The 12,496-nt window shown below is 40.7% G+C and overlaps 1 protein-coding gene across 1 annotated transcript; it reads left to right on the top strand.

Annotated features, from left to right (window-relative positions):
* Positions 1-6,396: 6,396 nt before the first annotated feature.
* On the top strand, positions 6,397-12,259 carry LOC124875077 (vesicular inhibitory amino acid transporter-like). Its single transcript, XM_047376936.1, has 2 exons — positions 6,397-7,202; positions 8,843-12,259. Exons 1-2 carry the CDS (start codon positions 6,819-6,821, stop codon positions 10,028-10,030), a joined length of 1,572 nt encoding a protein of 523 aa, XP_047232892.1. The 5' UTR covers positions 6,397-6,818; the 3' UTR covers positions 10,031-12,259.
* The last annotated feature ends 237 nt before the right edge of the window (positions 12,260-12,496 follow it).

Below are 12,496 nucleotides of genomic sequence, written 5' to 3'. Positions count from 1 at the left end.
ATTTTTCTCTGAATTATCTAGAAATGTATTATCAAATGAATGTGATAAATGTAAGATTTTCAGACAAGAAATGCATGTTTAAATTTAACAATCTCAACTAAATTACAAATGACAGCAAAGAATGTGTTTCTGGATGGGTTTATTTCCTGGATAGCACAGATTTTCAGAGCCAAGATGAAAAGTAGGAAGAAAACTGTGTGTATGTGTGTGTGGGTGTGTGTGTGTGGGGTGGGTGGGTGTGTATTGTGGGCGGTAACAGTATAAGGCATGAAGCCCGTGCACAGTTCACTGCTCAGGCACAAAGCTTAAAGTGACTGCGTCTCCATCCTCCTGATTCTAATAAGCAGATCTGGGTCACCTCACCCTCTTAGACACACATGGTCACACACACACACACTCACAACTGCAACCATACTTCTACCCACACACACATTCCCACACACACATGCATGCATGCAGACACACATAAAAAATAAACACCCTGTCTACTCTCAATTTATACACACACACACGGTGGCTTGGATTCCTCCTAGGGGGCAGGACATGACATGGTGCTGCTGTCTGCATACAGCACTCGCAGCTCTCTGCTTGTTGTGCTTGTCATCCAGGCAGTGGTGATGAGGCATGAGGGAACAAACAGCCTACAAGCACTATGGGACTGCCACGCATGATGCCAAGCAGCCTCCATTTTGTGGAGGAATGAGCAAACTGCTGGTTCTCTCTGACAAGGAAGAGGAGAGAAGGGAAACATGTCAGGCTCAGATCTAAAGTACTTGGCACCATCAATCTATTTTTTAGAATTTTATGGTTTTGACAATACTCCATTTTGATCCCAAAAACCCCGACCCCTTACAAAAAAAGACATGCTGTTTTCTTTCTACCAATCTTTTAAAGAGATGGCGAGCTGAAATGGATCATCATTCATGTGGTTGAGAGCTACATCATCCAAAAGCAACTTCCATTCTGCCATCACAGTAACACACCCATGTCTGTTGTAACAAAAATCATAAAAACAGAAGTAAGAAAAACTTCTAGTAAGAAATTTACTCTGTTTTACAGAATTTCAAAAAATAAGGCACTGTAAACATACCAACACAAAGTAGCACATATTTGTATAATAATGGGTGGCATACATTTGATTTAGGCTCCCTGTAGACATGTGAGTTTAGTCTCTTGTAAAATTATGCTATAGTATCAATAATCAGTTTAAAAGTTTTTCAATCTGCCCTGAATTTATTACCTTACCAGGGAATTATTACAATCACACATTAAAAGTAATGTAGTAAAGTAATGAACGGAGTTAACAAGTTAGATCCAATAAAATCAAGAAGAAATAAACTACTTCTACAGACAAAAATAAAAGGGTAAATGCATTAAGTATTGAATAAAGTCCTAGAGCACAGAATAAAAGTCACACAAAGTCCACCAATGCACACACACACACACACACACATACTAGAACCATGTTTTTCAGTGTTCCTGTATCAGTGGAGAAGCAGATAAATGTAAACAAGAAGTAAAAGTAACAGTCTCTGTGCTTCTTTTTTGTCCAGTGAACAACCTCATTCTTGCTAACCATGTCTTCATTTTCAAGTCCAGTTATTTTAGATTTGTGGAACCAAACTTCATGATGCAGAAAGACATTACTTTTAAACTCGAGTGTTGAAGGCCTAGCATCTTTTCCCCGGAGGGCATTTTTGTTTTAATGAAAACAAACTCAGATAACTGAGTAACAATGTAAAGATCAAGGGTGCAGGCAGGTTCAGTTGACCCTTTTACACATTGTTCACCTGACTTCACTTTAAGATTAGATTAAGGTTAGTGCAATATTTTGGCAAGATTAAGCAAACAGTCATTGAGGCCACAGCCTTTAATCTGCAGGAAACTGATATCAGAAACTGAAATGTTCAAAAGTAGCTGAGGCTGTGTTCTTTTAACTGAAAAGAAATGTAAGAGGTAATACATTTTGGCAGCAAATATAATTCTGATGTCTTCTGCAAACTTAAAGACATCTGTGCTCTCTGCCTTTTTTTAAAACCTAAAAAGTAACACCTGTACACAGTGACAGCATATGTCAGTACTGTTTCCTCCATTCCCTAGACCTGCAAGCGCAGCAAATCCTTTTTGAGGCCACAGCCTGATTAACCTGTTTGTTGACCTGCTTTGATTCATGTATCCAGGCTATGAATAGAACCGTGTCACACAAAAAAGTTTCAGAAAAATCTAACTTTTCTTTAATTATTTTAACCAATTAATCTTTGTTTGCATATGGTTGCTGCAAAAACCTTTCTCTGGATATATGTGACCTGCTATATATAAAACCATTGCACGGGAGGGAGAGACACAAACTGCAGAAGTGCAGCAAACAAAACAGTTCCACTGAATGAATTAAAAACATTATTGCATTTAGCAGAACTGAAGTGCATAGGTTTTAAATATTCATGATTTGTTTTTTAGATTTTGTTTCCATAGACTTCCTTGTGATTTCTCAAGTGTGTTAGTTAACAGTTCTCCAAGGTTTCAGACAATCATTCAAAGCTTGGATTTGGATTTTGACCTCTTTTTTGTGACTCTTTTTAGTCCAGTTCTTACATCTGATAATGACAATATGCGAGTAAAGAAGATGAAAGGTGGATTTTGGTGTTCGATTGTGTTCATGTTTTGATCATTTTTTATTTGTTTCCTCTGTTTATGTTTGTTAGCATTATCTTGTCACACTAGTTTGTTGTGCTCTGTTCTTTATACATTTGTTATTATTATCTGTTATTTCCTAGGTATCTTTGTGTTTCTGTCTCTTTGCTCTCTGCCTCAGCTGCTCCACATATCCTGTGTGCTCTGCCTTCTCTCTGCCTCAGCTGCAACTCATTACCTCGGATTATCTTGTCTGGTTTCCCTATACTTTCTCTACCACTGCCATAGAATATATATTTTCCGGTTCTCTTTGTTCTTCACTGGTTCCTTCCATTTACTTCTTGCTCCCTGTCACGCCGTTGTTCTCCATTGCTTCTGTTCGGTGTTATCTGTCTCATCTCCTTGTGCAGGACCAGATTTTGCATGTTATTCTTACTCTTATCATTAAAGCACTCTGTCTGATTTTTTTGTCCTCCTCTGCATTTAAATCCACTTCAACTGAAACATGGTTTGTCCCAGTCCAATCCTCAGGAGCTACTATCCTGCAACATTTAGAGGTGTCCCTCCTCCAACACATCTGAATCAAATGAGTGGGTTGTTACCAGACCTCTGTAGAGCTGAATGACTGCAGATGAGGGAATTACATCATTTGATTCAGTATTTTGAAGAATGGGCTGGACTTGGACACATCTGATTTAGATTAAAGAAAGGATGACTCACAAACATTGTAGTTTCTAATTTCACAGACAACCTTTTAATGTTAACCGTTGCATTTTAGTTGTTGGATTTTTGTGTTAAGAACTGATAAGCAAATTTTTTTAAATCAATAATGCTATAGCTCCACCTTGAACAGCAAGCTTCAGCTGCCCGCTTCGCATCTCCTGATTTGATTTTCATGTATTTCATTGTGTCCTTTATATCTCCACATATAGGACTTGGGTAGTAACTATAATTTCTTTGACATTGAATAAAGTTCTATAAAGTGATGCCATGTTTATGAGAAGCTTTTAAACAAGGACATGCACAAAGATTATTTTGTAACTAAACTCTATTTTCATGTTTATGTGCACCCAGATATCAATTTATTGCAATTTTCATCCACAAAAGCAGATGTGGGAAGAGCACCAAAACCGACTCTATCCCAAGGACCCATATCCTCAGCCCCTGCCTATTGTTCTAATTTTTATTTTATTTATTCCCAAAGTAATCCTCTCACTCAGACGTTTATGGTCTCAGTTGGTTTTCTCAAGCTTTCCTTTAAGCAGCAAGCCTTAAAAATTAAATTGAGCAAAAAATAAAAAAAATTAAGCCTGACTTAAATGTCTATCTCTCCTTTTTACTTTTACAGAAAGGTTCCTCATTTTAAAAAAAAGGCCTGTGATGTGAAAATCTAATTTTCTTCCCTAAATCTGAACGTGCACACGCATTCAGTCCAATTATAGTGGCCATGGCAACTATCAGAGATTATTGCTCCCAGTCAGCGCTGCATGGCTGTCAGTGGAGGCTGTAAGCCTCTGCACATTGTAGACCTACACACACTCCCACACACACACACACACACACACACACACACAAACGCATGCACACTTAAAACGCACACACATTGAGGACGCCTTTGCACACACGGAGTCTGAATTAATCTTTCTGTTTGTAGCCTCAATCACCAAACTAGTCTTAAAGTCCTTTGTCATAAAAAACTGAAAATATTTCAAAGACGTGTTTTTTTTTTGTTTTTTTTTTTACATTAAGGCTCGATTTTCATAAATATCCGATTAATTTGTATTTTATATGTTTCATTTCCTTGTAGAATGATGTGCTTGTAATGATGGTTGAGCTGCATGGTTTTGGTCTTTCTGCGTGCTTGCATTTGTGTGACATTTTCTGTCCCACGCGGCGTGGGCCCGGGGACTCTGCGTGTCATGGGGGGAGGAAGTAAAGCCTCGAGGACTCTCCCTGGTTCCTCCGCCGTCCCACGCACGCACCCAAGCACGCTCATACCCTTAAACAAACGGATGCCCCACACAAACTAACAAACATGAGCGCAAACAGCAGCTGCCAGATCAGCCCAAGTCAAGCATGAAAATACGCGGAACTTTCTCTGTCCTCCGGCCGATTGCTAAATTTAGACCTCTCCTCCATGGTGGATGTTTTTGTCTCACAGTGTTTCTCCTGCTGCACTGGCTCACGTTTTATGCCATTCTCTTGGTGTCAAAACAATTCTTAGCTAGAACAAAGGCTCAGTCATAAACATGATTTTGTTAATTTATAAAACTTTCCCGTGTTTTTCATTTTTGAAATTGCGACTTAAAGGCAGGCCCTTGTTTTTCCAGGTTCCCTGCCACAGCAGGGTACATTACTGCAACCCGACTGCAAAGACTGGATGACGGTTTTTGCTCAGCCCTGTCACAGCAGATTAGGGAGGCAAAGACGACGTGCTTCCTATTTGCAGGGATTAGAACTGAGGTGGAGGAGAAACAGCGGTATTCCTTTCTGATTTTATTTTTGTCTATATGTACATTCAGAATACAGTCCACACAAATTATACACAATTCTAAAATTAAATAAAAGCACAATGAAAAAGTGGTTTAAGGGCGTTAAAAGACAAAGGAGTCGGATCTTGGTTTTGTTGGAGGAGCTCTCCGTGGTGCTGATGAAGCTCCGCATCATGTCAGCTACGAGTTGCATCCCTCTCAGACCCTGAGGAGTGTGCGCATCTGGACTGTTAATGAGCAGAAAATTCGAAAGGCAGGAAGACAATAGTAATAATAAAATTGCATAAATTTGGACAAATGTGTGCGGTAAAACAATTCCAAATATACTATAAGGCAAACAGGTACAATTTATATACAAATATATTGAAATATATAATCAAATTAATCACCTTCATGCCAGTGCAGTCATATAGAGAGATTCGGATGCAATTACATGCAGTCCTCGATCGTAATTATAATCCAGTACAGTCACATGTATATAACGCCAGGTTGCTCGGGGTCCATGTTTCGAATGTTTCAGACACAAAAGTAGGAAATAGGCTACATTTTGTTTTCTTTTGTAATTTGAAAATTTGGAAACATATGCCTTTCCTGCCAAAAATGCTGCGTCTTTGAGATTTTTTTTTCCTGCACCAAATGTTACCTGTTCGGACAAGCCAACTATTTCGGCCCGTGTATGGCCGTACGGGCTCTCAGATGGTGCATGCTTCATTTCACAAATTTTAAATTGGTTTCACATTTTAAACTACAGCTAAGGAAGAAACAGGAATGATTGTTTTTATTTAAACAAACAAAAGAGATGAGAGTGAAACGCTCTTTTGTCTTTTTTTCTAATAAAATAATCAGTCAGTCAGTCAGTCATTTTCTACCGCTTATTCCATAGTGGGTCGCGGGGGAGCTGGTGCCTATCTCCAGCAGTCTATGGGCAGGAGGCGGGGTACACCTGGACAGGTCGCCAGTCCATCACAGGGCAATAAAATAATCTGAAATATTTTTTCCCTGTTTTTTTCCCCCCCTTTTTTGTTGATTTACATTTTTAGAAACAAGTCACCCGGTCATTTTTGGTGGCAGGTGTCTCTGCCATTCCACCAGATCGCAGCATGGAAGCAGGTGAGATGTTTGGTGTTTTTATTCATGCATGCCTCTAACAGGCCGGATCGTTTTTATTTAATTATTTTTTATGTCGTGATCACTCTGTCGTTAAACTCTCGCCGAGGGAATAAGCGTCTCTCTCTACCACCCGCGCGACTCGGGAGCGCGAGGGCTGTGCCACTCTGTGCGGACACGTACACGCTCCTCGCGCCCCCCTCTTTCTCTCTCCGGTGCTGATGCTGAGACTCCAGCATCTCTCTGATTCCAGCATCACACACTGGATTCTAAACTGAAAGAAAATAGTGCTAAAATCGAGATTTTAACGGTCGTCCAGGAGGCGTGTTTAGTTATTTATTCGTGTATTCTTCCTTTATGAGGGAAGGTGTTTTCTTATGGAGTAACGTGGATGGACAAGCCAAGAAAAGCGGATGAGGATTTCTAACGGTTTGGAGGGAACGGCAACTGCGACGAAATTCAAAGGCCAACAGGCATGTTTTTTATGTAGGAACAAAAAAAAAAATCAATCAAACCATCTGCATGTGCTTTTGGTGGGCTAATCTGAAAGATTTTTTGAAGTGAAGAACAAATTTATCTTGGATAAAAATGGCTCATCTAATACGACACAAGATCACCAACAAACTGACAAATGCGGCCCATACAGTGTCCCACAAATCCCAGGCCAAGGTCAGCGGGGTGTTCGCTCGGCTGGGCTTCCAGGCCGCAACGGATGAAGAGGGTCTGGGCTTCGCCGAATGCGACGACCTGGACTATGACTACAGACAAGGGATGCAGATGGATGCCCTTCGGGGGGAAGAGGATGAAGGAGGAGACATGGAGGGAGAGGGAGAATTGGAAGGGGACACCCGCTACCAGAGGGATGGTACCGGCCAGAGGCAGTCGACCCTGAAAAGCGCCGGCTCTCTAGAGGAGGACAAACCTAAAATCACGTCATGGGAAGCTGGATGGAACGTCACCAATGCCATTCAGGTACTTTTATCACCCATGTGTGAGAGGGGACATTGCATGTGCTCAGAGTTGGCCCAAGTCAAAGCGAAGTAGACAACTGCTAAGGGTTCTCATATTAACAAGGCAAGGGCATTAACACACAAGTCAGGTGAAGAATTAAAATCTTTTATATGAGTTATACTGCGGTAATGACGCAAAAAAAAACTCATGTTCTTGGTATCTAAAATGTTACATGTAAATTAACTTCAGCAGAGTTTCTCTGACTAAATGATTTTGCTGAGTAGGGGTTCAGTTGACATTTGCCTAAACTGCAATGAGGAACAGTATGTAAAATTCCATCAAGAATAAATGACTGGATTTCTATTAAATTAGTTGGGGTATTATTATTAAAACAAGAAGATCAAGATGCATTCTAAAAGAACTAAAAATAGAAATAATATAGTGCTTTAGTTTTAACAGTCTTTATTAGTTGACAATACATTCAAAAATACAAAATTAAGGTAACATGAACAGAAAATATTATTTTCCATATAACTAAGATTGTTATTCTGTTTAAATTACATATTCATTTACAGTAAAAAAAAAAAAAGGCTTTAATAAAAATACCATAGTATGTTTTAAATTTGCATTGTCTTTTATTTTATTTTTATTTTACATTTTTTACTTCAAGATTGTAATTAGATTTGCAGTCTTGTCATTGCTTTTAGGTTTTTGTAAACAAATGTACAGCTAAATGTACAGATATACTTTTTTTCTGATAACTAACAACAAATAAAAAAAAGACTATTAACTGAAATAAAACACTGAAACATCCAATGCCATTGTATTTTTTGTGATGAATTTCTGCCATACGCCACTGTTGGAAAATTTAATAAAGTCCACATTTTCAACAGTGAATAAACATTTGGTTGTAAAGTCAATAAATGTGTTATGTAGTCTGGCTGGTATACTTTCCATAATATTGATTTTGTTAGATGCATAATGCATAAAAGCATCAAAGTGGATGATAAAACGAAATTTTAGTTGTGTTTATTAATGATACCTGGAATGCCCCCCACATAAACATCTGTTTAGGACCCCATACGCTCTAGGATCGGCTCTGCATGTGCTACATGAGGCCTGCTGCTACGGGACAAAAAAGTCACCTTGATTTAACATTTTTACATTTGAATTTTTTTCGGACAGTTGGGAATTTAAGATTGGGCTAAATCGTGCTGGTGTTGTAGCAGGAAAACAGTATCAGGTGGGGGTGGATTTTTGTCATAATTAAATGCAGACAATTTCACGCTGTATTCCTGCTTTGTGAGTGAATCCACTGCAGTGAGCGGCCCTCACGGTTTATTTATTCAAATCTTTTTATCAGTGGAGCTTCAGGCAGGGTCTGGTTGACATCGATTGCCATAAGGCGCTTATCAGGCTCTTCGTCAAATTACAATTGCTATCAAAGAAATGTAACGTTTTAATTGTCTTGAGTACTGCGATTTGATGCAGACACACTAACCAGCTGGGTTGTGGAAATATACTGGCAGTCACAGTTTGCATTTTTATTCTGAAGTAAGATGGGAGCAGAGTGAGTAAGCCGCTGCATGCATGACTCGTCGGCCTGTCACTGCGATGTGGGCCTCGCCTATTATCACTGAGCTGCGCTTCTCTGTCCGCAGGGCATGTTCGTCCTCGGCCTGCCGTACGCCATCCTCCACGGTGGATACCTCGGCCTCTTCCTCATAATCTTCGCGGCAGTAGTGTGCTGCTACACGGGCAAAATCCTCATCGCGTGCTTGTACGAGGAGAACGAGGACGGCATCAAGGTGCGCGTCAGAGACTCGTACGTGGACATCGCCAACGCCTGCTGCGCTCCCCGCTTCCCCGCGCTGGGCGGCCACGTGGTGAACGTGGCCCAGATCATCGAGCTGGTCATGACGTGCATCCTGTACGTGGTGGTCAGCGGCAACCTGATGTACAACAGCTTCCCTAGCTTCCCCGTGTCACAGAAGGCCTGGTCGGTGCTGGCCACGGCCGCGCTGCTGCCCTGCGCGTTCCTGAAGAACCTCAAGGCGGTCTCCAAGTTCAGCCTCCTGTGCACGCTGGCGCACTTCGTCATCAACATCCTCGTGATTGCCTACTGTCTCTCCAGGGCGCGCGAGTGGGCGTGGGAGAAGGTCAAGTTCTACATCGACGTGAAGAAATTCCCCATTTCCATCGGCATCATTGTGTTCAGCTACACCTCACAGATCTTTCTTCCCTCCCTGGAGGGAAACATGCAGAAGCCCAGCGAGTTCCACTGCATGATGGACTGGACCCACATCACGGCCTGTGTCCTCAAGGGCCTCTTCGCCCTGGTGGCCTACCTGACCTGGGCAGACACCACCAAAGAGGTGATCACGGATAACTTGCCCTCAACTATCCGGGCTGTGGTGAACCTCTTTCTTGTCTCCAAGGCGCTCCTGTCCTACCCTCTGCCATTCTTTGCAGCTGTAGAAGTTCTAGAAAAATCACTGTTCCAGGACGGTGGCAGGGCCCTCTTTCCTGACTGCTACGGCCCTGGTGGGCAGTTAAAAACCTGGGGTCTTGGCTTAAGAGTAGGCCTGGTGGTCTTTACCCTGCTCATGGCCGTCTTTGTCCCCCATTTCGCCCTGCTAATGGGTCTAACTGGAAGCCTGACAGGCGCAGGCCTGTGCTTCCTCTTACCAAGCCTGTTCCACCTGAAGCTCCAGTGGAGAAATCTTCTGTGGCACCATGTCTTCTTCGATGTTTCCATTTTTGTTATTGGGGGCATATGCGCCATATCGGGCTTGATCCACTCCATTGAAGGGCTCATAGAGGCATTCAGGTACAACATCCACGACTGAGAGCAACAACCTCACAAAACATATTGACCATCTGATGTGAAAAGGAAAATAATTTGTGTGAAATGTATATCTTTTTATTTTTGCCTTTGTGATAACGTGCAATAATGAACTTTTCACAGATCAGGCACAACATTATGACCACTGATAAGTAAGGTGAAAAACACTGATGATCCCATCATTATAGTACCTGCGTGTGGGTGGGATATATTCTGCAGCAAGTGAACATTTTGTCCTCAAAGGTAATGTTAGAAGCAAACAAAATGAGCAAGCATAAGGATTTGAGCAGTTTGATATGGACCAATTTGTGAAGGTTAGACGACTGGGTCAGAACTTTCCAAAACTGTAGCTCATGTAGGGAGTTTCCAGCCTGCTGTGGTTAGCAGTGGCGGTTTTTGATATCGCTCATATGGGCAGTTGCCCAGAGGCTGCATTAGAAAGGGGACAGCATAAGCACTAGATAAAAAGATATAACTTATATGTCAGTTGTGCCATCAACCTATTTTCTGCTGCCTTTATTTATTTGCAGTCAATAGGATTTGATTCCCCTGTGTGTTGAGTAGGTGCAGCCTGGTTGCTGCTGAAAATAGGGTGACTAGGTTATCTGCTTTTTACAGGACACATTTCTTATAGATATTCAGCTCTCCAAGTACCACTTTATTGTTAAAAGATTTTAACACAGCAGTACAGCAGAAGAAAGTTGACTTTTTCCATTTTGTTGTGTTTGTCACAAACAAAATACTCCAAGAAACATTGAGGTTTCCTACCAACCCTGACCCCAAAATCCAATATCGCTGTCACGTGTTTCAAACAGATCAGAAGCAATAATAAATATTCTATTTGCACCTTTGTTAGCCTGTGTGCAATAAAATCTTTCACACACATAAATAAATATACTAGCTTTTGTTAACATTTGGCTTTGGGGATTTAATGCTTGTCATGAAGGGACATACATTGTTCTCAGCCTGTATAAGTAATAGCCAGCAATTAGGTTGCCCAATAAGAACAAATGGCAAATCCTACTACTTTTCTAATTTGCAACTAGAACACAGTTAAATTGGGTTTGTTGTTTTTTCTCAAAACCCCAATTTTGACATCAGAGGTAAACAGAACAGAGCTTATGGAGCCACCAGCAGCTTTTCTCAGTTCATTGTCACCTGCTTTAGTTTCTCCTGGGAAGCTTATTGACATTTTCTTCACTGCACTTCCTTTTTGAGAACTATCTGTTTGAAGCAAAGATCAGTGTGCTGGAAGTTGTTGCTTTGACACATGTCACCTACCTAAGCATTGCTGATGACTTTTAACATCCTTTCATGGAAGTGCTTTTCTCTGATGGCTTTGGTCTCTGTGGAACTGCCACAAAGTAAAACTGGTTTAGGAATGGTTTCAGGAGCACAACAAGATAGAGTCATTGACATGGCCTCCAAATCCTGCCTATCTAAATCCAGTCCAGCATCTGTGTGATGTTCTGGACAAACAAGTCCAAAACATGGAGTCCCCACTTTGCAACTAAATGGATCAGGTGTTAACATCTGGGTGCCAGATACAGTTCATAATCATGGGTCAGGGGCATGGGCCTCTAAGACACCTTTAGTCAGGTGGTCATAATGTTATTCCTAATCAGTGTAGTGTAAAGTAGTTTACTCATTCCAGAAGAGGTGTTTTATTCAGCTGACAGAGGGGACACAACCTCAGCACCAGAAGAGGGCATTAAAAACTCTGTCCATGTGTCAATCTTTATGCAAAGATTCAGTGAAAATGTCAGTAAGTGTGTACGTGTTTATATCCGAGGAATGAAATATATGGAAAACAATGAAGTCAATATGTTATTGTTGGTTTTGAGCTGCTATAGGTATTAATAATCAGAGAAAACAACAGGCACCCATCAGATCAGATGGGGCTCTATAAACCATGAATATCTTCTGTGTAGTGGTCTGAACAGAGTGAATACGTTTCTGTTGGGAGTTGTAGTTTCTTTTTTTAATATTCTTATGCCAGTTGAAGTCCTTGTTTGTTTCCTCTGTGTTTTCAAGTGTCATTCTGGATGGAGTGAATTCAAGGGAAGTGGGTCCTAATTGTGTTATATTTAAAAAAAAATGTGTGTCTGCTAATATTCTGTTCCTATTGAACATGTTCATTGTGATTTAATGGAACTGATCGTGGTGTGTGAGATAAAGAGTATTTGTTGAATTAAGAGAAAAATAAATCAAATATTTTATGGCTGATGATTAATTTTTGTTTGCTCAGTCATTTGTATTTTTTTCAATACAGTTTTGAACTTTCTCTTTGAAAGGTTAGTTACACTTCCTCATGACTTGAAGTGTTAGTGTCTTCTCTTCCGATGAATTCTATACATTTAATTAAACGTACACTTCGCCAGCCTCGACCCTTTATACTACAGACACTTTAGGTCAAACAACTATTTAAATTGAATTTCTCAGTTTGTTTATAACTTAAGCCTTAAACAGT

The sequence above is a fragment of the Girardinichthys multiradiatus genome, chromosome 1, assembly GCF_021462225.1.
Source record: "Girardinichthys multiradiatus isolate DD_20200921_A chromosome 1, DD_fGirMul_XY1, whole genome shotgun sequence".
NCBI lineage: Eukaryota > Metazoa > Chordata > Actinopteri > Cyprinodontiformes > Goodeidae > Girardinichthys > Girardinichthys multiradiatus.
This window is presented reverse-complemented; position numbering and strand designations above follow the sequence as displayed.